Here is a 25,779-nt window from a genome sequence, read left to right on the forward strand (position 1 = left end):
AACAATAAGAAATCCGTCCCTTTAAATCTGACTCTCAGTTAACTTTATAGAGATTCTTTTTCTGTCCTCCGTGCACATGCTAAAAGTCCCCTCACACTCACAAATCAGAGAGACTGCAGTGGAAGCCACGTGTAAACCACATTTATACAAAAAAAAACATTGTGAAGCTTTGAATAACTTGTGATGTTGTTTATATATTACTGTGTAATTCAATATTGACAGCGAATCTCATTACAAAAGCCAACAGTCTTCGGCTGTGTGCTGCCAGACTCACTCACAAGTGACTTTCTGTTCAGAGCCGATGCACTCATCCATCCACATCACTGTCGTCTCATCAGTCCTCGGTGATGAAGAGATCTCATCTGGTGACACCTTCTGCCAGTGCAGAGGGAACGAGGGAGTGTGAGCGAGCAGGAGAGAGAGGGAGAGGGAGAGGGAGAGGGAGAAAGAGAGAGGGGGAAGCCACTCTGAGTTGGCAGTGCCACAGACCCAGATATTGTGCATGGCTTGGCATATCTCTATCACACACACACAGTCTTCATCACCATGGTCTGTGTGTCTGTGTGTGTGTGTGTGTGTGTGTGTGTGTGTGTGTGTGTGTGTGTGTGTGTGTGTGTGTGTGTGTGTGTGTGTGTGTGTGTGTGTGTGTGTGTGTGTGTGTGTGTGTGTGTGTGTGTGTGTGTGTGTGTGTGTTGGATACAGCCCTTATGTCTTGCCGTAATGTGAAGGGATTATAGTGGTGTTGCCACAATGGAGGTTGGCATTTACTCAGCCTGGCAGAGGCATCAATCTGCCTCTGACTAAATAAACTTCAGACGTCTGTGTTTGTGTGAGTCTGTGTGTGTGTGTGTGTGTTTGTGTGCGTAGTGGCATCCTTGGCACAACCAAACAAATGCTTGTGATGTCCATTTCTAAATCCTCTCCCTTTCTGTCTCTATTTTTAGGTTACGATTTCCATGTGTGACGTCTTGGTCCCATTTCGAATGTGAGAGGTGAACTCGGTCGTCTTTCACGGAGGAGCACTGGATATACCAGAACAAACTCTTGAGAAGCAAGGAGGCCATTGTGAAGATTACACTGAATGTTAAGAAGGAAGACCGGAGACTGAAACTCCACAAGGTCGAACATAAAAAACTAAAACCAAACTAGTTGAAAATAATTGGACATTAATTGTCAGTGAAATCAAGGACAAAAACTACAAACTACCAAAAAATCACTTTACAGGCTAACAGACATTACCGCCGTTGAACAAAAAGTGATTGCTCTCAACGTGTCAAGATGATGACCATGATGATGATGATGGCGGCCATGATGGTCACCTGCAGCTCTCTCTTTCTGCTGGGTGTGGCCGCCGCCGCCCACGCGTCCTCCAGCCCCATGACCCGCACTTCCTCTTCATCTTCATCCTCCTCTTCTTCCACCTCCTCCTCATCCTCCTCACCACGCATGAAGCTCTCATACAAAGGTAAGAACCAAAGCTTTCTGAAGGAGGGACATTTTATTTGCACACTGAGTCCATAACCCCTTTTTCACTGGTCAAAATACCCACTAACATCTGGCTTATGTCTGCAATGGGAATAGATTGATTTGGCATTCACTCCCGGGTCAAATGACTCTGCAGTAGACTCGGCTTTTGGTGCATTCTTGATGTTAAACACGACGCTCCAGGGGAATAAAAACAGAGAGAAAAACTCCTTTCCTGGCCAATACATGGATTTAAAATACCTGCATATACCTGCTTATTTATAGATCTAAAAGACGTTTATGCCACCACTGCCCAAAAAAGCTATGGATTTCTTTACTGTACTTGTATTACAGTAAACTCAAACAACATTCCTTAACTCCTTACTACAACCTCAACAATCACAGTACAATATTTCTAACTCTAAAGCCAAGTCCCGACCACGAAAAAGTGGCCTCTACCTAAGTTTTTGCAGAAACCTAAATGTTTGTCCCCACAATGACACAAGTCCCCGTGAATCAGGGTGTATTTAGGTTCAGGTCCCCAGGATATAAAACCAAGCCTACACACATACACAAACACACAGCTTCATGAGATGTTCAACCATATCGCTTTTCAAAGTAAACAGCCCTGAACAGTAGCCAAGCGTAATTTGTGGCAGCCCCCCACAAACACACACACACACACACACACACACACACACACACACACACACACACACACACACACACACAAACAGTGTACCCACTGAGGAATGGTATAGTGTTCCATCTAAAGTTTTGTGAGTTTGCAGAATGTAGCTCGGTGCACAGCATAACCACATAAACCAGGGATGTGTTCCATCACTGAATGCCGGCAGTTACTGGCTGAACTAACTCACCGAGGACATGAGGCTGGAGGCCATCTATCCAGCTGAGAGATGTGCGCCCTTTAATTTCATCTGAACATGTAGCAGTCAGGTTTGGAAGACAGCGCTACATTTTAGTTCTGGTTGACACATGAAGGATTAAAAGAGATCCATCATACATCACTGAAATAACATTGGTTTTATGCAGTAAAGCAGAACTCAGCTAGGACAGCCGTCTGTTACCCAGTACTGCTGAGCATCAGATTTGCCTGGTTAATGAACAACTTCACTCCAGGATCATTTACTATTTTAATTGAATAAGTCCTTCAGTAATAGGCTATGTAATGTCAAAAAAATGTGTAAGTTGGTATGTCATTAATCTAACTGCTTACATTGACATTCACGTCCCAGGGGAGTAGTTTATGGCTCATTTAGCAGTGCAGGTCAAGGGATAACAATTTTGCCAGCCACAGTCTGCCTGCCTGACTGTACCATTAAAGCATGCCATTAACATTTAAAAAAAAACAAAACATGATACATAGAACACAATCTTGTTAAAATATTGCAATATATATAAATAATTAATAATTAATAATAATACATTTGTGTCTGCCACAAATCTCTAAACCTTCTAATTATGCTTTGTTATAAAAACTTACATCACAGCAAACTTAACACAAAGACATTTTAGTTAATTTAATTAATTAATTTTTTTAACATTTACTTGGCTCATGGCACCTGACGTATATGTTATTTTTAATCATGTTTCCTTTTTGGGCCTCAGATTTTATGGGCACAACAGTACAGTGCTGAATAATAACACATTTGCCGAAAATGGCACGTTTATATAAAACAAGAGCAGTAGACCTATAGTCCCTGATGTAATGCAGGCGGCTTTTGGGTGGTGTCTGGGACTTAATTAAAGTTATAAATTCAACATTAGAACAATGGAAGACTAATAAAGCCATTTAAATGTCAAAGCAAAGGCCTGTGTCATTTCTTTCTTGAGCACTTGGTTTAAGCCGGGCCAGCAGGGGAGGATGCAGACACTTTATTTTTTCAGCCTCTCAGGCCAAGAGCACAGTTTTTTTTTCCACTGGTGTAACTATTAGAGCATAAGTTTACAAATACAAGCTGAATTTTCCTGGGCACTGTTCCCTTGGACTTGTTCTTGCCAGTTTGGAAACAGCAATGACACATTTTCTTTCCCCCAGTGAAACCAATATAGTCATTGCTGACAGAGGATTTTGTCCTTGCTGTTAAAAATCCACTGGCCTTGGGACGCACATCAGAAATGGTCTTTAAACTCTCAAATTAAATGGTATTCTTCTATATCAACCACATGACATGTTGTAGCCCAGTGGCCAATTTGGATCTGATCACTCTGATTACTTGAGTTTGTTTTAGCTCTGATTCTTTAAAATATTTCTCAGGACATGGTTTACCGTTACTTGTCTCCTCAGTAAAGACAAAACAATATCAGATATTGTGTTCTTGACTTCTGATTATAAGAGGTTGATCGTAGGTTGGAAATGAATCTGCAGTGATCAGACTGACAGTGGTTGTCACACGGTTCCTCGTAAGAAAGACATAACAATGCTCAGGCAGAAAGATGACTGTGATCTCTTACCTGTTTCCAAACTCTTGGGAGTTGGTAAGTCCTGCCATTGTTAAAATTCCGTTCTCGTGTCCTATGGTCGTATCATTTGAACTATTGGCTGTACTCCCCCCCGACAATGTCTGGTGGTACTTCTCCAGTTCGTCTGTTTCATCTGCTGCCATAAGCTTCAGAGGATGTGCACAAATATGGACGCATTGAAGACAGGGAAAGGACATAAAGCTCTGTCCTGTTCTGTATATGTATCAAGGTTTAGCATAAATGAGCCGTAGCATATTCACACTGACATCCAATACTTAGAAACTTATCTGCTGTGTGGACGTCGCAAGGAACCATTACAAAAATGAAATATCCAAAGTCAATCTTAAACTGGGAGTGGTCATGTATCACATTTAACAGGACTGTAAACCCCCCACCCTTTTCAAGTCCGTATATCTATTCTGATTTCAGAGCTGCAGCAGTTCCATGGTGTGCGCCGCTACGAGCTCGAGCGCTCCTGCTGCTTCAGTGCTCTGCTGCTGGATGAAGAAAGAGGCCGCCTCTTCGTCGGGGCCAAGAACTTCCTGCTGTCCCTCTCGCTGGACAACATCGCCAAGCAGGAGCACAAGGTGGACCACAAACAGCATCTACCCACCAGATTATGGGTGTTGCCTGTGACTCAGACGTTATTGAAGTTATTAAAACGAAGCATAATGAATAGACTTTCTTGGCAATTCCCTGAATTATATTTCAACTGTACTCTTATTAGTGACCTTATGTGTCTCTATTATTAAATTATCTTATTACTTTAATTTGTACTAATTTCAAACCAGAAGATGGACATTACACCGTAGGAGGTGGAAATTAGGAAGTGGCTGTCATGTATAATCAGGGCCATATTTCCTGTTTCCTATGAATCATTTGATACTGTTGTTATCAAAGTCAGTCACTACATGCCCCACAAGTTTGTTTTCATGTGAACTGGTGCAGAAAGAATCATATTCAAAGGTATAGATGCACTTTTTATGAACATTCCCCTTTGAACATGAACATGCTCGCACATATGAGACTACTCAAGCGAGTGGCCTCACGTGGAAGAGGGGCAGAAAGAGAAATGTGGCATTAATAGAGAAGGGTAGAAAATCAAAGAGGGGAACAGAGATGAAAAGAGAACATTTATCCAAAAAGATCTGTGATTGATAACTAAATTGCCTTTGTACTAGGTGGAAGTTGTGTTTTAAGTTACAGGAGGACGTCTGCACACTGTGGTACAGAACAGACGTTTATAGAAAGATCCACACTGACAAAATCACCAAGTGCACTTTACTGTATAAAGACACAGAGAAACCACAGCTATAGAAGCAGAATACAGTGCAGCTGTTGGGAATAAATTACATGTTTGGTGCGTTGGAAGTAAAACCTCTGTTGTTTTTACGTATATGGTTGAGTTGGATTTATGACCTTGTGTGCATAGTCACCACAGCCGAAGCTGTAGTTCAGTGAGGTGGATGAGATGGGAGGAAAAAGACAGGTGAGGGAGAGAAAGATCAACTTCAATGAAAGTATGAAGAGACCCTCACTTTATCTTTCTAGTTGTACCATGCGGAAGGCCACACTATCAATTTAGAAGAGAAAAACACTTGTGTTGGTTCATAAAAGTTTCTCTCCAAATATACATGAAGCAAACTTTAAATTTGTAAATTGAATCCAGATAATCAGATTTGACCAACAGAATCATATGACCCTTACCTGCTGTGTTCCAGATCTACTGGCCTGCCCCTGTCGACTGGAGGGAGGAGTGTAACTGGGCTGGAAAGGATATCACTGTAAGTCTCTGTACTTTGCTCTTGCTCACTTCATCTACACCCTAATTCACTTTATACACTGTGTTATTCTTCTTGACTGAAGTCAGCAGGCTTATGTGTCTTGAAAATGCTTTTGATTGTGATGTTGGATTGAAAATAAAAGAGAAACCATACCAGTGTAAAATCTGAAGACTTCAAAAATTACTAACCAAAGATGAAATATAAAATGCTTTATATTATATTAAACATTACATAGTATCAGCATATTTATAAATTAATTTGTCTGTATAGTTTGAATATAATGAGACAAATGAGCAATAATTAAAGTCATTATTAGAAAAAAGTTTGTTTGGACGCTGTTGGATTGATTTGATCAGATTTGTTGTTTTCTTTGACCAAAAATGAACAAATTGCAACTGTCTTCAGATTCTGACTTGGATTCTCCTTTTGTCAAATGCTGGTTGGTACATAGAAAAATGACATGTCCTACACAACTGAAGATAAATACATGATTCTCTGGTAAAATAGTCAATATTACCGTAGATGTGGCAGAGGACAGCGTGCACTGTGGATGTCAGGAGATATGAAGTAGGAAGTGAATATCATATGTCTGGTTCGGTGTTAATAAGAGGACTGAGGAGCTCCTCGTGGAGGAAGTGAACTGTCCACTCCTACCCAGCCCAACACAATGGTACCTTTTAATCCACTGGAGTCATGGGAGTCATCACAAGACACAAGTACCACGTTTAAACATGTAATAATAGGTGCAACACTCTACAGTTGGACCTGCCCTGTGGTGAGATCACCTCCTCTTCATCTGTTTGCTTTAAGCCCTATCTGACTGAGATCTGCTCATATTGATGCTGAGCCAGAGGCAATAGGGTTTTTCCACAGCATTTTGCAATCGCTCATTGTTCAGTGGCTTTATCCAGGAAAATGATTCCGTCAATGTCAAGTTAATACGTACGACAGAGCAGGAAGGGGAAAAAATCTGAGATTTCCAGAAGAAAACGGAACATAAAGTCAAAATATTATAGTCAATATTATGTGTCATTTTCGATGGAGAATATCAGCTTGTCTCCTGCGTTCAAATAATAAATGTGGTGCATCTTGTAAAGTTATATTTTATTATAAGTTTCACAAACAGCCATTACTTCATCTTTCTGTCATCAGCACCACATTATATCAAGTATCAGGACTTTGAAAGGATTTTGCAAAGAAGTACCATACAAACTTCGAGGAAATCTCAAAGTTACTCTAGTAACATCGTGACTTTCTTCTCAGAATGTTGTGACATCATTATCAAGAAATTAAACTTAATTTCACAAAGAGGCCATTGCTGAGGTTATATCTCCTTTTCAAGAGTGTTGTTGCATGATGCACAGGAGCATCATAAAGAAATGATACAAGACATGGCACGAAAGTAGAATTTAAAAAGTTTTCTTTACTGCTTGTACTAGACTCTTGACCTACTGTAACACTGTGAGCACGGTGCCAACCTATCAACACGTGCCATATGCTTCTGCTCTTGGTTCTTTGCATCAGCTGCCAGAAACAGACTTTCTATTTTGATCTACAGAGGAGAAACTTTTTTAGTTACTAAGAATACGTCGAGTAAATACTGCATGTACTGATTATGTTTCTAAATGTGATCTTCTGTATATGGATGGAGTCTGCGCCGAGCAGGCGTGGCTTCAATGACCGATGTGCAGAGGCCACAAAGAGCCTATAGACCACCCAGGATTATATCACACACACAATTAGCTAAGTCAATGCTAAGTCTGTATGTACGTGTGTGTGTGTGTGTGTGTGTGTGTGTGTGTGTGTGTGTGTGTGTGTGTGTGTGTGTGTGTGTGTGTGTGTGTGTGTGTGTCATCAGTATGCACAAATATGTCACAAATTTGTCTCTATACTGTTTACTGTGTTTCCCGTCTTTCGTTGACCATGTATATCTACATTGCTTTATGTAGCTATGTAGTTTGAGTGTGTGTGTGGGTGTGTGTGTGTGTGGGTGTGTGTGTGAGTCTGTACAACAACCCCTCCGTCTGATTACACAGCTGTAGCAGACAGACAACGAGCTCCATTCATACAATACTGCAGGCTCCAGTTTCACCTGACCAGGAGTCTGTGTGTGTGTGTGTGTGTGTGTGTGTGTGTGTGTGTGTGTGTGTGTGTGTGTGTGTGTGTGTGTGTGTGTGTGTGTGTGTGTGTGTGTGTGTGTGTCCGTTTGTGTGTGTGTCCCGTTTGTGTGTGTGTCCCCTTTGTGTGTGCTTGAAAGAGTGAGTAGCAGCAAGAGACGGCAAGTGGTGAGAGAATTAGAGAAATTGCTACAGAGGAAGAAGGGATGGAGGGATGGAGAGAGAACATGATAAGAAAGTAAAATAAAAGTTTGTTGAAACTTTGAAGTCAGATGTTGCATTGGAAGCAGTTTTTCTCTGGTCAGTCGTTGTGCCTGCCTCTCTGGCCAGTGAAATATTATTCTTATCCTTTGTTAAACATTCGCTCCCCTCTTGTTCTTAACACTCACCCACACACACTGAGAACTGAGCCAACCTCACACTGTTGACCCTAATTACAGAGAAGTGTGTTTCTCTAGAGGAAGAGGCCAACATCTCTCTCCCCCACTGGATCTCTCCTCTCCCTCTCTCCTAACTTTCTCTCAGTCCTCCGCTCTTCCCATGCTCTCTCAGTATTTCCTATTTATTTGGTCTCTGGGAAACATATGTTTTCTCAGAACTTTACCCTCTGTATGCATTTGTTTATTCCTCTGCATGAAACAATGTTGTCTTTTTAATCTAAATACAGTGGAACACCATTTTCTATCCCATCATATTAACCTATTTCCATGCTGTACGTATACACAAAGAAATAATTCGGCAAGATAGTAATTGGAGCCGTTTTCAGAACAATAAGGAGTTTCTTCGGAGTTTCTCAAAATTACAATATAGCAGGACATTCTGCAGTCAGAGGTCTTGACAACAACACCAATTTTCGGCAGGTCCAGGTGATAAGGGTGACGCAGTATCACATATTAATTCCAGTGTGGAGATCACCTGTTTTGTTCACACCACATCACCACGGGCATCGGCCCTCATCAGGGGCTTAGATATAGGATTGAGGTGTGTGATATGCCTAATGGTTGCCCTCATAAAGACGTGTAATGAACACATCATTATTCACACAACCACCAGACTCACAAACACACACACACAGTTAAGAGTAAACAGTTGAAAGTTCTCCCAGACAATAAGTCCAACGATGTAGCAGAGCCCTGTTTAAACCTACAGAGATGATCGATTGTGTGTTTATGTTGTCATGGGAGCAGCCACTTTTCATACTTTCTCCATTAGCAATCAACCAGTATTTAAAAGAAGAGAGGTGCATTGATAATAATCAAATCATCGTCAAAAGGTACATTATTCTCAGCTAATGAATGAATCACAAGCTCGTTTGTCTGTGAGTCCAGTAACATTAACATCTTTTCCAGCAGCTCACGCTAACCTGAGGCGTGTATCGCTTGACAACTGTTAGCTCCCGACTCTGGTCTCCTGCTCTTCTCTGATTGGTCAGAGGGGCGAGGCTCACTCAGTACTCCTCAGAACTCACAATACTCCTCTACCTAACATATATCTGTGATAGATTTCACATATTTTAGATAAAACATTTAAAATATTACAAATTGTAGCTCTCACAATCAGGTGTATATTCAAATATATGAATGTGAAGCAAAATGCATAATTTGTCTTTGCAGCTCAATGGGACTCATACATCCACCATGGTCCACCAGACCGCCAGCAATCAGGATTTTTTTTAAATATTTAAAGCTTAAAAACAATCTCTTTTCCTGGCTTTTGATTAAGTGTGGTTGTTAAAAAATATTCTGGAGGAACATGTCAGACAAAACGTCAATGCTGATGCATTGTTCTGTTTGATCCAATAGTGACCAAAGGCATTCCTGTGCTATTACACTGGGCTCTGTTGTGTATCTAATGGTCGTCTACTGTTCACGGCTCTTTGTTCAGTCGATGGCTCTCAGCCATTAACTTTATTAAAGATTCCTGGTTTGCTTGAACTCCACAGACATAGTCAAAACTGAAAGAGGAAGATAAACCAAAGCTCTGTCTCTATCCAAACTTTTACAACAGGGAATAAAATAACCTACAGTGTTACCACGCTGTTCTAATTCCCTAACCCGTGATGACCCATGACTGGCTGCTGATATATTAAAGAAACAGTAAATACATATTGATGGTGGGAAAATACTTCCTATCATATTTTTTATTGATTTTTTTATTTCCCATTACATAACGTCTCTTTCCAAAATGCTTTAGTGAAAACCTATTGTTCATGGGAGGCAGACAGACAAAGATGAACAGCAGAAGGAGCAGGTGGTCAGATAATGGCTGAAATACTAAATTAGCAGATCCTGTTAATCATCTCTAGAATGGAAGGATAAAGAAAGAAATGAGGAAAAAAGAAATCCACAGAGGAACAATACAGCTTTACAAGAAACAAGGGCCCGACCTGAGACTGCAGGCTGCTGTGGGGTCAGAGCCTGCGTTTTACTCGCTGTTTCTTCTAATGAGTCAGTGGTAGGTCAAAGGTTGACTGCTGAACCCTTTGGCAGCTACACACACACACACACACACACACACACACACACACACACACACACACACACACAATGAGGAAGTTTGGCTGCTGGCTAATTCACCACCAACGCTCTCCTCCTTCCTCTCTGATCTTTTCAAGGTCTCTCAAGCATATTTTCTCTTCTTACCTTTTCTTTTCCTCCTGCTGTCTTTCTCTTTTGTCACATCAAAGAATTGACTTTGCTCTGCTGACTCCCTCACCTTCCTCTGCCCTCTTACTCACACACACACACACACACACACACACACACACACACACACACACACACACACACACACACACACACACACACACACACACACACACACACACACACACACTTAGGACTGAAACTAACTAAACAAATGGAAGTTAGATTGGGGGGGAGGGAGCCACAGTAGGGATCCTAATGAAAGTATTGAAGAAAAAACTGTTGTGGTTATGTTTTGTCAGAGGAACATGTTGGTGCTTTAAATTGTGGAGTTGAGGTTGTGTGTGTGTGTGTGTGTGTGTGTGTGTGTGTGTGTGTGTGTGTGTGTGTGTGTGTGTGTGTGTGTGTGTGTGTGTGTGTCTTCACTCATGGTGTAAATGTGTGTGTCAGACTCAGGCTGAAGTGAAAGATGGAGTGTGTATACCTCGTCGTTCATGAGAAACAGAGGGCTCCTGTTTTTGTCAAAGGCTTAATCAGCCCATTGATTGGTTGAACACCTTTACATGCATGCACGCACAGACACACACACACACACACACACACAAATGTTTGTACATCTATCTTAGTGAGGACGCACATTGGCATAATGCATCCCTTAGCCCCTTGCCCTAACTTTAACCATCACACTTAAATGCCTATCCCAACCCTAACCTAAACCTATTGTTATCCCTTAACCTTAAACCAAGTCTTAACCCTGAAAAAGCTCATTAAAATTGGGTCAGTGAGAGGACTGGTCAAAATGTCCTCATTCTGTAGGTTGTAGGGTCACTATGGTCCTCACAAAGATATCAGTACAAGTACACACACGCACACAACGTGGTTTAGAACAAAGGCCTGCTTTCCAGCCTTTGAAACACACCAAGGAGTTAAGAGTTTAGGTTGTTTTAGGTGTGTGTGTGTGTGTGTGTGTGTGTGTGTGTGTGTGTGTGTGTGTGTGTGTGTGTGTGTGTGTGTGTGTGTGTGTGTGTGTGTGTGTGTGTGTGTGTGTGTGTGTGTGTGTGTGTGTGTGTGTCAGGCCTAATGAGCCACAATTCCGCCTGTGTCACTGCTTTCACAACCTGGTCTTTCTGTCGGTCACCCTCTTCAAACAGAACATGCAGATAAAGAAAGACATTTCAGGGGGTAAGTGTGTAGATAGCAAAACAAGTAAAGAAACATACAAATTAAAAACAAATTCAAAGAAACCAGAACAACTCAATCCATAATCCAAAGCAATTGATAAGTAAAAATAAAATAAATACAGACAAAATTTCCTTTATCCTCTGATTTACCCAAATCAGCTCTATTTTGGATCAAATTGGATTAGGAATTATCATCAGACTCTAACTGTCCACATATAACTAAGGTTCTCATGGGTGGTTGTTCATTATCCCCTGACAGACAGATTCATTTTTAAACCTCCAGTGACACCCAGTGATCCAGATGTATTTGTAATTTGATCGACAGACAGATGTTACTGCGTTCCGTCTGGAGAAAAGGGGACAGGCAAAAGAAAGGATGGTTATATTAGATGTGAGAGCAAAGTGTTTTCAGTGTTGTGTAATGACAGCAAGATCGTGTTTCATCGTAATGATAACACAAAGCCAAGAGCCAAAAAATACTGATGTCGTAGTGATAATCATGTTGATGATCACAGTGATTACCATGATGTCCACGTTCTTATCACTTATAAGATAGCAGGACAAGGTGCCATCTTCCCCGAGGCCAGATGTTGCCATCGCATCTCTGGTTAGAAAGGGACTACCATTCAGTCTGGTAGTGTACATTAAATCTCCTGAGAGCCAGCTCACTGTAACCAGACTCCAAGATGGACAGATGTTCCTGTGGGTCAATAACCTGCTGGCTTCATTAGAGCACAAGGGGAAGGAGAGAGAGGGGTAGTGATTCTGGGAAAAAAAGCAGGATGAGATCTACAAAAAATAATATGCAGCCAAACTTGCACGAGTAACACAACGCGAAAATTCAATTCGGCATTTGGTGTGAACGCAGCATAATAATTAAATGAAACCAGTTTACACTTGACGTCCATTCTTTCATAATGATACAGACAAGACTTTAAAATGACAAATTATAGTGAGAATAGAAACCATTTTAACATATGTTAGAGAAACCAGACAAATCTTGTAGCAACCTTCATGCTAAAAAGGTTTGACAAAGATTTGAATCATGAATCAGTCAACATACGTCTGTTGAGAACTAGAAATATTAATGACGGTTTAACAGCTCGCCACTTCAAATAAAAACCTCACTTCAAAAATGTAGCTTCACACGAGATAACAAAGCAGGAAGCCTCCCCCCATTTAATTTGTTTTCCTCTAAGCTCACAGGCACTTACTATACTTTTTATGTGCTCTTACCCTTAGAAGACACACACACACACACACACACACACACACACACACACACACACACACACACACACACACACACACACACACACACATAGCAGGCATTGCAGGACACAAAGGCTGTCACATCAGTTTGTTGGAGGTGGAGCTGAGTGTTGTCACAGGCAGACAGAGGGAGAGCAGCTATGTGAGGAATGTTGAGTTTTGTTAGGGAAATCTTTTCTTTTTGAGCTTTCTGGTTAATTTGCTTCAGTTGTATTGTCCTATAGATGACAATGGATAAGTGAATTCTGCAAGCGATGTTTTCTTTAGGAATAAACTCCATCCGTTTTTATTTTTGAATCAGTCATTTGAAAAATAACATTAATGATTTCCCCTTGCAAGCCTGGAGTGTGAACAAATCTCTGCAGCTATATTTGTTTCATGCGTGTGGGGGGAAAAAAGCTGAGATACTTTTTTGTATGTTTCCTTCAGTCTGACTGTGTGAACTACGTGAAGATCGTGCACCACTATAACCGCACCCATCTGTACGCCTGTGGGACTGGAGCCTTCCACCCTACCTGTGCCTTTGTAGAGGTGGGACACAAGATGGAGGTGAGGAATACACTCTACAAGTTAAAACACACACACACACACACACACACACACACACACACACACACACACACACACACACACACACACACACACACACACACACACACACACACACACACACACACACACACACACACACACACACACACACATACTCCTGAACTGCGGTCTTCCATTCTTTTTGTCAAAATACAGACAATTAGAGACTTTTTTTAAAATCTCAACTACCCTTTGTTTTTCGTAATGTGATTAAATTTACACAGAGCTATGATCCACCAGTTTATTAGGGACCCAGCAAAAATGTAAAATAATGTAATAGAATACAGCAGCCCTCTATATCACAGATTACAAAACAGAATATTGAAACCTACATGAAGGTAGAATTTATTGAAGAAAATTGCATAAATCAGCTATTAGTCAAGGTGAAATTGAAATACATATATTTATATGACTTCTTCCTTTATTACACTCACCTGCTCAAACAATAAAACACGCGCACACACACACACACACACACACACACACACACACACACACACACACACACACACACACACACACACACACACACACACACACACACACACACACACACACATTGTGCATTCAGATGCAGGCAAATGAGATCCTCAAGTCCAACTGCCAACCTTCTGTTCTTTATAAGTGAGAACATAATCTGAACAATCTCCACACACATCGTTTGTGTATATAAAGAGATGAATGTTGATATTACTCATGCTCGGAAACCTTTAGATAACAACACTGATTAAAGCTGGAGTCTTTGGCATAGTCATGGCCAAGAGGGGACACAAATCACACTTAGATCAAGTTCCTGGTTTCAAACTGTGTCCCTCATGTTGCCAAAATCACAAACCTGACATCTTAACCCAAACCTTTTCTCTTCTCTCTCCATCAGGACAGTGTGTTCAGGATCGACCCCTCTAAGGTGGAGGACGGGAAAGGGAAGAGTCCTTATGATCCTCGCCACAACGCTGCCTCTGTGCTCATTGGTAACTAAACCTATATGAGCTGATTTCCCTTTAATAACAGGTTTTTAATTCAAATGTATCATAGCTGGTTCCTTTCTAGCCCACTCCGAAAATGTGCTTAAGCAACTCCTGTCACCATCAGAGCTCTCATGACCAATTAATGAGTTATTGATTGTCTCCTATAGGCGATGAGCTATATGCTGGCGTGGCCACAGACTTAATGGGGCGCGACTTCACCATCTTCAGAAGCCTGGGGAGACGCCCCTCCATCCGCACAGAGCAGCATGACTCACGCTGGCTCAACGGTATGTGTTTGTGTGCTTTGGGTGAGAAAAGCCATCAAGTGTCACACTTCAGTTCACTTGTTTCCACTGAATGTGGTCATTGCTTTTCAGAGAAAATACCTGTATAACAGTAGATGACATTGTTCCTCTCTTTTTATTTGTACCAGAACCAAAGTTTATCGGTTCCTTTTGGGTTCCGGAGAGTGAAAACCCTGATGATGACAAGGTGTTCTTCTTCTTCCGTGAGACGGCGGTGGAGGCCCAGGGACTTGGAAAATCCACCTACTCCCGCATCGGACAACTCTGCAGGGTGAGAGGTTATGAATGATCCGGGCGTGGAAGCAAAATTCTCCAAGTCCATTCAACCTGGCTCTTTTACAGATGCCCTAACAAAATGATTGTAATGCTCTTTGGCCTTAAACTTGTAGAAGTAGCTGGTGCCTGATTAATGACTGCTGCGAAAGCCTTTACCTTCATATTTCACACTACAACTAAATTAGATGTAAAATTTGAATTGTCTTGACGGTTTCAGAACGACATGGGCGGTCAGCGGAGTCTGGTGAACAAGTGGACGACATTCCTCAAGACACGTCTGATCTGCTCGGTGCCAGGAGCCGATGGCAGCGACACGTACTTTGACGAGCTGCGTAAGTTTACTGTTCAGAAAGATAATTGTCAGTATCAACTTATTTATGACTGATATGATGTCAGGCTGTAAGTATGTTGTGACATCAAGTAAAAGTTGGTGTATTTTTAATCTTGAAAGCAACCCACTTTCGGTCTCACTAAGGCCTCAGCAGTTGGTAATAGATTTAGTGCTAGTTCATTTCTGCTGTGTATTCCAAGTAAGTCGCAGTTTCGTCTCTGCTGAGTCGTCATATGACAAAGATAAATAATGTGTTTCTTATTTTCTTACTCCATAATTCAAGTATGGATTTTTAGTTAAAAAAACAAACATATTTTACGATAACCAAAAAACTTACCTGTTTACTCTAAACTCACAGTGATTGTTCTACAAATTTCTGGTGCCAATTTATTTGTGGATTTTGTATGAATTTAAAAAAGAAAAGAATTGAAGACCAAAATTTGAAATTTAAAGCTTTAAAAGCTTTGTAGCTTTAAATGTAGTGATAAAATCCTAATAATCAACAAATGCATTATCAAATAAACTGCTCTCATGTGCTTTGCACAGCAGCTGCAGCAGTTTCAGCGCTCAACATGTTTTTGATTGATCTGTGATTCTTGGTGCATTATCTCATGACGCAGTGAAAGGTGAACTAAGTGGAAAAAGTAGTCCTGACTCTCCCCCTACCTCAGGCTACATGTGTCCATCACAGCCCCTCACATGAACAATGAGTCTATTATCTTGACCAGGAGGTTCCTGACCACACCTGAGGCCAGATTCATTTTCCCTGTGAAAATATGTGTGTTGACCTGAACCATTACAGAAACACTTGCATCATGTTACCGTGGAATGATTCCAAACTGCAGTGTTTTGTTCATTTTAGGCCTCAGATTCAGAAATATGTTGTCTTTGTGGCAGACCCCAGAAAGAAAAAAATAACAGACATATATCAATGGGTCTACATCTCGTTAGAATTCGTTTTTCATACCACTGCACAAAGCGCTCGTGGAGTTTGTTCCCTGTGTAATCAGTGAATTGTCTTTTTTAAATAGTTAGACATGGCCACAGGGCTTTGTTTTTCTTTCTCTCAACCTTTGACCTCTGGAATCCCACAGCCTGACCTGTGTGTGTGTTTGTGTGTGTGTGTGCGTGTGTGTGTGTGTGTGTGTGTGTCCGTCCACAGGGGATGTGTTCCTGCTGCAGACGAGGGACAGAAAGAATCCTCTGGTGTACACTGTCTTCTCTACTTCCAGGTCAGAGTCCTTTCATATTGTTTGTGTGCGGGCACAAAAGAGAAGGAGAACGGAGGAAAAGTCATACTGTGTGTGTGTGTGTGTGTGTGTGTTTTGATGTATCTAAACCAGCTCCCCCTGTCCCCCAGCAGCAGTGTATTTAAAGGCTCAGCTGTGTGCCTCTACTCCATGAATGACATCCGGAGGGCCTTCCTGGGGCCCTTTGCTCACAAAGAGGGGCCCAACTACCAGTGGGTCCCCTTCCAGGGAAAAGTCCCCTATCCCCGCCCAGGAATGGTATGTCAATAACTACCCATCTATAGATAAAAGCCAGGAGTTTTTTATTTATGATGAAAGTACATGGACAGAGGTTTTGTGCTTCTAGTACATGTGCTTTCATGAATATTTCCCTTTGATGATACTATGAAGGGGGAAACATTGTCCTTATTGCCTTTCTACATTACATTGGACAGCTATAGTTAACTCGTTACCCTTGTCTTCGTCCTCTGACCAGAAGTTTTGCGGTTCGACCGCTTTCTCCCCCGCTGCGCATGCCGAAGTGTCCTTGGACAAGTTACTGAACCCCAAATTGCGGCTAATGGCTGTGCCGACATTGTTTGAAAGATGTGGATGACAGAAATGTACTGTCAAGCCTTTTGAGCGGTCATCAAGACTAGAAAAGCTTTATATAAATACAGACCATTTGTTATTCTTCTGCATAATGAAGACTTGTTTAAATCTACGCACACAACTATGATAATTGTTTTGTTAGTTTTCTGTGCTTTTACAGAGAAAGTTAAGTCTTCTGTGCGTGATGTTCTAATTCGAATTTATAATGTAAAGTCTTCACATTTAATGGGGTAATTTTATGGTAATGCTACTTTTCTGTAAGTTTTATAGAACGGATGTGAACACTTCTGCACCTCATGTTTCTAATATTTCCCTCTGGGATGCTGAATCACTTTATATTCACATCTCATTGAGGAGCACACTCTGTCCACATTGAAAATATTAAGTTATGTTATGTATTCATGAATCCCAATGTCTTTGTGATATATAATTGTGGTTCCTTCATACAGTTGCAATTCTCTGCATTAGTCCTAATTTCCTCCGCAAGCCCGCCGCAATCCTCCCGATCAATAAGTGCTTATTAGGGCCCTTACATTCTGCTTAGCACACAAGTAAAGCGTCAGCAGGATTTGTTATGCAGCGCTTCAGCTGTTACTGCCACAGCAGAACAATCCCCATTGTATGACTGCAGAATAGTAATTGTACTTGGCCTACAGTAAACCCTCGCTCACGCCACCATCACCTCATTGGGTTGTAAAATCAGCAGAACAAACAAAATTAAAGGAAAAACCATCCTGCTTAAAGGAGAATTATGCCAAACTGCCTTTAAGCAGAGTCGGTGTTTAAAATGCATAAACCCCAAAAATGTAATAATTCATGATAACTGCAGGACAAAAACCCACATCATTTAACATAATTATGTTAAACAGAAAAAAGGTAAATATCATTATTAAACTTGCTGCAGAATATTGCAGTTAAATCCTGGTTCCCTGGAATGAAAGTGCAGGACAGGAATTTTAATTAGAGGGTGAAGTTGGACTCTGACCTGGAGAAAATCTCTGTCACGTCCCTGTGACCCATCACGCCATAATCACCTCTCTGTGGCTTTGTGTTCTCCGGGCCAACTGGCTTTTTGTTGCATGAAACAAATTTCCTCAGATAAGTGTCATTATGGAATATTTGACTCTCACAGTCGGTCCTGTTCTGCAGAGCCGAAACAAATCCTTTAGAACTATTAAATATCTGCACAGCAGCTAAATCCTTCTATAAATATAAATGAACGTTCACACGTTCACTGAGTGCCAGGCCAAAGTCCCCATTGCAGATCAGCTTGATATGTACCAAAGTGGAGCCGAAAACACAACAGCAAAATAAAGGCAAAAGACTGTATTGTCACATTTAATCAGATTATGTATCCATTCACTTAACAAATTAAATTATACTTTATCTCCTCTCTTTAGTGTCCTAGCAAGACATTTGGAAGCTTTGAATCCACTAAGGGTTTCCCGGACGATGTGATCCAGTTTGCCCGTCACCACCCGCTGATGTACAACCCCGTCTACCCTATGAGCCGCCGGCCCGTCTTCGTCAGGACCAACGTGGACTACAGCTTCACGCAGATCGCTGTGGACAGAGTCAGCGCCGCCGACGGACAGTATGACGTCATGTTTATTGGCACAGGTGAGCGACTTGTTTTCGGGATCTTAATGTTAACATTCAAACATGTAAATAATGAGACAACACAGTAAAACACTCTGCATGTGTTATTCCAGACAAAGGGACCGTCCTGAAGGTCATCAACGTCCCCAAGGAAATCTGGAACAACATGGAGGAGCTTCTGCTGGAAGAGCTGGAGGTCTTCAAGGTAAGAAAAGGACAATAACCTTTTTTTTCTCTGACAGTTTATTGTCATATGATAATGTGCATGTGAAATAATTTGCCTTAAGTAATAACAAATAAATACATATACAACATATAGCGCTAATTCATTTGTCTCCTCCGCTCTTCAGGATGCATCATCTATCATCAACATGCAGATCTCCTCAAAACGGGTAAGTTTGTTAGATATAAATTCAATAGCAACCCATTGCAAATGTACTGAAGGACAATAGTGTATATGGTTTTTCTTTTCCTGCACACACAGAGTCACCATGCAGCAAACTAATGTCCGATGCACAGAGAGCTGGATTGTTGGATTTAAACAGAATTTTAAAACGTGTCCCTGCTCTGTCCCTTCACAGCAACAGCTGTATGTGGGCTCGGACACAGGCATCGCCCAGGTCCCCCTTCACCGCTGCAGCGTGTACGGGAAGGCCTGCGCTGAGTGCTGCCTGGCCAGAGACCCTTACTGCGCCTGGGACGGGACTTCCTGCACTCGCTATCTGCCAAACACCAAGAGGTCTGTGACATGTATACACTGATGACACACCATTTGTTACTTTGTGCAAAAAAAACTGTGAAAAACCTTTTTCTATTCCTGATCCTGAAGTAGATTGTGAAACTCTTTTCTCACAACATTTTACAGACGTTTCCGGCGCCAGGACGTGAGGAATGGAGACCCCAACACTCTCTGTTCTGGAGGTGAGGTTTACAGCTCATTTTTACCAATGTGCTGATTAACAGCTCCGATGTTGTCAAGGTTTAGTTTTACATGTTCAAATATTCAAGATGTGAAATATCTTTTAAATGAAACTTGAAATCTATTAAATTTATATAAAGTGCTTTTTTGGGTTAGCATTTTAGGAGCACACTAGTAATTCTACGTTTTCCTCAGCATTCACTGTATTGTGTGGAATAAAGTGATGATGAACTGTATTAATGTAATGAATAGTAATAGCTGAACAGACAAATAAATCTGGCCTACACACACGCCACACACACACACACACACATATATATATATATATATATATAGAGAGAGAGAGACAGCTTTTTCTGTATTTCATTGCCTTTTTTATTCTCTTGTCTAACTCATTCTGACTTAAGATGTTGTAATGACTGAATTTCCCCAAGATGTGATCGTTAAAGTTTTATCTTATCTCTTAGAAAATCAAACGAATGCCATCATCCAATTTTTGTAATTTGATTATGCTTCTATTATTAATCTATTACTTATTCTAATGCAAAGCTCTGGAAGGTTTGATTAGTCCCTCATTCGACCAGTGTTGAATTGCAGCAGAGGTATGTTCAATAAATAAGAAAAAAGCCTCACTCGGCTCCTGCTCTGACTCACTGAGACTCCTGGCCTCTGACGTTTCACTGTCCCTGTGCCAAAAAATCCAAAAAAAATCCCTCTCCCCTCCACCTCCGCTGACCCCCTGTCCTCCCAGACCACAATAGCGGCATTCTGCAGCTATCTGTCTTTCTGCCACATAACTGAATCAGGCTAATCGCTCAAACCGAAGGAGCTCCTGGGTAATACGATTACATCATGTGGCAGGCGAGGCCACGTTGTGCAAAGCTAATGAAGGTCGGAGTAATGTCCCTGATGAGTGTGGCATTACCCCAAAGCGCTGGTCAGGACTCGGTTTGGCACTTTTCACAGACACTTTACTTTATTCTCTCTGATCCACTTCTGGACTGGAAATGTGAGAATGCACGCGCTCCTACTATAATGAATACTAATCAGATTTTGAATACAGTGGCTGTTGTCAATTTGAGTGTTGCGGTTTTAGTGACAAACCGAGGTCGCACAATAAAAGTCCTTGTTTGATATCACACATCAGACATGTGATACAAATGAACCCCCATCAGTGCAGGATGCTGTCGCTATTTGTGAGTGAGCTGAACTTTGCTGTCAGTAACCTCACAGAGGCCGTCATTATCATCAGTGTTGACTAACACTCCAAACTGACAAACAATATGGGTTTTGGTTTGATTCAAGAGCCTAATAAGCATCATAGATTTGCCTGTAAGACTTACTAATTATAGATCAGGGCTTACTTTGATATCACACATTATCACCTCAGGTTGCTTACGCACCATTCTGTCTTTTTTATGTCCATCCTGATTGTCCTATCCTGTCTTCCATGTCCTTCACTTTTCCTTTTTTTCCATTTTCGAGCTCACTGTCCTGTGAGCACATGTCCCGAGTAGCAGCAGACCCATAATGTCTTTGTCTCTGCTGCCCCCTGTAGACCACCACAAGCACCGCGTGGCAGAGAAGAAGTTGTATGGAGTTGAGGCCAGCAGCACTTTCTTGGAGTGTATCCCCAAGTCCCTTCAGGCCCAAGTGACCTGGACCTTCCAGAAACATCCGCAGAACCCCAGAGAAGAGGTGAGAGGGGTCACAGTTCTGTTCTAAGGCTTTACAGTAGTGTGTATACAAGACGCCAGGGGGAAGTGACTGATGGGACAACTGAGAGTAGAACCGCTCCTGGTGATAAGTGATACAAAATGTGTATATGTTTATAAGAACAATAAACATATATGCACTACTTCTTTTATCAGAGATTACTATATGTCCAATTTATCTACATCCCTCCAAAATGTTTGATATTGAAGACATCTGTAAGGTTGGGTGTGCTTAGCCCCCTTAGGACCCCTCGTGTACACGTGTAACAGGCCAAATGAACCCCTGCCCAGATTAAACCTGAGTATACTTTGGCCCAGGCCAGAGTTTACCCCGGGGATAAACTGTCCTAGGGGTAGTTTTGGCCCCAGGGTATAAATTGGCCTGGAGTATAAATTTACCTAGACCCCTTTAACCCCAGGTATAGTCCGGACTGGGGGTATACTATGGCCTGTTACACCGGTTTTGTGCATTTAATATGAACGTTATTATGATGCTGATAAACATTTAGGTTCTTACTAATTATTCTAAATAAAACTTTGAATCATATCCTTAATTATTCATCAGCTCCTTCATTTTTATCAAATCGTCTGTCTCTTTCCCAGGTGCGTCTCGATGACCGCATCCTCCAGACAGACAGGGGCCTCCTGATCCGCAGAGTCCTGAAGAGAGACGTCGGCGTCTACCAGTGCCACGCCATGGAGTACGGCTTCACCCAAACCCTACTGGGCATCACCTTGGAAGTGGTTCCCTCCATATCCTCCCCGGCCTCCAGTCGTCCTTCCGACGCCACTGTGCGCAGCGGAGGTGGGGGGGCGGCCGTGACCAATCAGAAGCTCTGGTACCGGGACTTCATGCAGCTGGTGGACCACCCGAACCTGAGCACCGTCGACCAGATTTGCGAGCAAGTCTGGGCACGCAAGAACGCCGGCGGTGACCAGGTGGATAAGGTCTTTCCTGCGGCCGGCAAGGAGGTCCTGTCCGCGGGCCCTGCCGTCCGCCCGGCCAACAAGAAGTGGAAGCATCTCCAGGAGATCCGGAAGGGACGAAACCGCCGGACCCACGACGGGAAACCAAACCCTCGTGCCCCCCGCAGCGCAGGGGAGTAACAACGGAGAGAGGAAAAGACGGAGAGGGAGAAAAGAATGACTGAGAAAGGAGGAGTAGACGATAGAGACTGAGAGACCGAGAACTTCTGGAGGTGTCACACATACAGATAAACACACACACATACACACACACACACACACTCACAGACTCACACAGCACCTCCTGTATTGTGTATATTTATCCATGGATGCCCCCACTATATTGTTCACCCATCCCTGAGTCCTCGTCCCTCTGGCCAGCCCCTGCATGTGCTGCCTTACTGCCCAAATCGATTCTGCACGATCCCTTTACACTGGTCACTAGCATAGTTGAGTGTTGAAGCAGGAAGTCGACACGTCTGTCTCTGTGGGCAATAAACTGAACCCCGCCTGTCCTCTCATCTACCACTGACTGTACATGGAGCTCAGGAGGATGACCCAGCTCAGAAGTTTGTCCCGACACACCCTTACTGAAAGCATGAACCCCTCCTCTCTGGACGACACCACTTGGAAAAACAACCAGTCCCAACGTTTCACAACCAATCTCCCTTTCTTACTCGAACATTTAATACCAATGCAGAAAAATGGTGGACTTTTGAGTGTTGTGAATAATGGAATAGAATGGAGAAATGTGTCAATTGGAATACAGGACCGAGTGAAGTCTCTAACTGGAAACACACAATGACGTATGCATGCAGATAGAACACTTTAAAATATGATTTCTACATAGATCAATGAATTGATCTACTTCCTGTGGTTCTCCCGGTGCACATATTTCCACTAAACTCAACCTTCACATGGTTTTGTGTGCACATTGTGTGCACGGTGTATATTTGCGGGTCACTGATGGGGGAGAGATGTGTGGGGCAGCCTGTGGAATGGAGCAGCGTGGTGGAGACTCTATCGTAACTTTCTCTCTTAGCGGTTTCCTTAGGCACACTGAGGCTTTGTTGCAGCAGAATAAATCTCACAACACAAAGCAGTTACGGTTCGAGAGCAGACGCAAGTGGCCAGATAGGATTATATTACTTTACTGATCCAAACCACTAGAAATTGAGGGGTGGAAAAACTACTGGCATTCCATGATGTGAGGGAAAGATGAGATGTTTACAGTTCAGTACAGAAGTCAGTCTTCAAAGGCCCAAAAGTCCTTATAAAACCTGGATTACATCTTAAATAAGTTAATCGTGTTTAATGTAGCGTCTCTAACATACATAGATATTACAATTAGCGATGAAAGTCCATATAAATAAAGAGTTTTGACAAGATCCAAATCTTCACGATAAACTTCAATATTTATTGCTTTAATTAAACTGTGTTCAATATTTAGTGTGTTGATATAGAGGCTGACGAGCACAGTGGTTTGGGTGGACACCATTAAAAGCGAGGAGGAGGAGGAAAGGTCTTAGTGGACTCCAGGTTTGACAACCTAGTTTCTGGGCTTCAGTACAGTATATATATTTGCATGATATTTATGAGTGAAAATATGATTTTTTCTTTTCTTTGTATACTAAGTGGTACTTCTACTCCTAGCTCTTTTTCACTGTTCTTGCATATGTTTGTTTGTGATAAATACATATATGCAAATGTTATGAAAATGACAGATATGTAAACTCCTCACTCGGCACAGGAAGCTGTTTCTGTGCTGCCCACAATGCATTTCACCTTCACCTTCCATTTGACTTCATTCACTGTTGTGGTCACTCGTGTACAGTCATGATTATTGACTTTTGCTGCTTAAAAATATCATCTCGTCTTAATGGACAATTAGTACAATAAGGTCTTCCTTCTCTCTGTCTGTAGTCCGATCTCTCTGTGTATGATCTGTAAAGAAACCTTGTTTGTTGGTTGTCTGTGCTAACATGGTGTGTTGTAGCCTGCCCCCTAGTGTCCATTGTGTGTACAGGCTCAGATGAATAGCTTACCTGTGGTACAATTCTTTATTATATCATAGTCTATCGAAATGAGAGAAAGCAACTGGCCTTGTAAGATAGAACATTCATATACGTTTTTCACTCTTGAAATCTCACTGATGATTTTAAAGACGGATAAATGGTCTTATTTGTGCTGCTGCTGTCATTTCTCACAAGAGTAATGGCTTTAAATAATTTCCAGTATGCGCAGACAAAATGTATTTTGTAATAGTGTCCTTATTTCCACATTAGGCTTTGTCCATGAATTCCCATGATAATGTACTTTGGATCAAAGGAGGCAGCACAATCTTGGCCTAAGAGTGGATTTGAGATGAACCTGAGTCGTCGTTATTTAAATATCTTCGTTAGAGAGATGTAACTAACTCATTAAACTGATCTGAACTGACTGACTGACACCTGTGAAAGGGACACTCTGCATTTTTACGCCACATTCAGGAAAAGGATTAGATGCAAAAAGGAGACAAAAAAACAAAACTGAGTTTATCCCTATTACGTCGAGAGATTAATCATAATTAGTCGCATATTTGTTTTGTTTTTTAACAAAACCTTATTTACACCAGTCGTCATGTCAGACTTGAAGGAGTCTCCCTTTTAAACCAGCTGATGTTTTGTCCTCTTTTAAAATTGCATGACCGATGTTAGTGGCTAATCGCGTTTGACAATGGTGTGGTGGCAAGAAAGAGCAAAAGAAAGAAAGAAAGCACAATGTTGAATATTATTATTATTCCTATGTATTTATGTGCAAAGATAAGCTGATGTGTTGTGGTGGATTTTTATTTTTCTTATAAATGTAGATTTACATCTGTATCGTTCATGTTCTGCTGAAATAGGACTCATCCTCAACATTTTTTGTACATGATGGCCAATGGGGAACCTCTTCCTGAACAGTGTCCAATTAGAGTCTTCGTTGTTCACACGGCCCTCCAATCAACACTCCTGTTGTATATCCCATGCCATGTGACGCACCCCTGTCTGACAGCACAAGGAGAGGCTTGTGTATGTGTGTGTGTGTGTGTGAATGTATGTGAGCGAGAGAGAAGTGTGTTTGTGTGTATGTGTGTTTTTTGTGTGTGTGAGCGAGCATTATGGGGGAAAGCAGAGCTCTGTATATAATGGCAAAGGAACAGCAGTGTGCATTTGTCGAGCGGTCTGAAGGTTCAAAGGTCAAGGCCAAAGTTAACATGGTGCACTGTAATTCTCCCAGAGGTCTTTGTGAAATGTCATGTTTTTGATTAACACAATAAAAATATGCAGTTACTTAAAAATC

The 25,779-nt window shown here is 41.8% G+C and overlaps 1 protein-coding gene across 2 annotated transcripts in view; it reads left to right on the top strand.

Moving 5' to 3' along the window:
* Positions 1-25,779, top strand: part of sema3b (sema domain, immunoglobulin domain (Ig), short basic domain, secreted, (semaphorin) 3B) — a 32,848-nt gene extending 7,069 nt beyond the window's left edge. The window contains exons 2-19 of one of the 2 annotated variants that reach the window (XM_061074807.1): positions 945-1,119; positions 1,225-1,465; positions 4,378-4,535; positions 5,670-5,732; positions 13,377-13,496; positions 14,416-14,509; positions 14,674-14,793; positions 14,940-15,082; positions 15,305-15,419; positions 16,581-16,650; positions 16,782-16,926; positions 18,660-18,879; positions 18,972-19,063; positions 19,209-19,250; positions 19,440-19,597; positions 19,724-19,779; positions 21,336-21,475; positions 22,096-25,779. In XM_061074807.1, the coding sequence (XP_060930790.1) occupies positions 1,279-1,465; positions 4,378-4,535; positions 5,670-5,732; positions 13,377-13,496; positions 14,416-14,509; positions 14,674-14,793; positions 14,940-15,082; positions 15,305-15,419; positions 16,581-16,650; positions 16,782-16,926; positions 18,660-18,879; positions 18,972-19,063; positions 19,209-19,250; positions 19,440-19,597; positions 19,724-19,779; positions 21,336-21,475; positions 22,096-22,599 (2,427 nt within the window). In that variant the 5' untranslated portion in view covers positions 945-1,119; positions 1,225-1,278 and the 3' untranslated portion in view covers positions 22,600-25,779. Of the gene's footprint in view, positions 1-944; positions 1,466-4,377; positions 4,536-5,669; positions 5,733-13,376; positions 13,497-14,415; positions 14,510-14,673; positions 14,794-14,939; positions 15,083-15,304; positions 15,420-16,580; positions 16,651-16,781; positions 16,927-18,659; positions 18,880-18,971; positions 19,064-19,208; positions 19,251-19,439; positions 19,598-19,723; positions 19,780-21,335; positions 21,476-22,095 lie in introns of both variants that reach the window. The other variant, XM_061074806.1, reaches the window with a different exon arrangement.

The sequence above is a fragment of the Limanda limanda genome, chromosome 7 (genome assembly GCF_963576545.1).
Source record: "Limanda limanda chromosome 7, fLimLim1.1, whole genome shotgun sequence".
NCBI classification, from domain to species: domain Eukaryota; kingdom Metazoa; phylum Chordata; class Actinopteri; order Pleuronectiformes; family Pleuronectidae; genus Limanda; species Limanda limanda.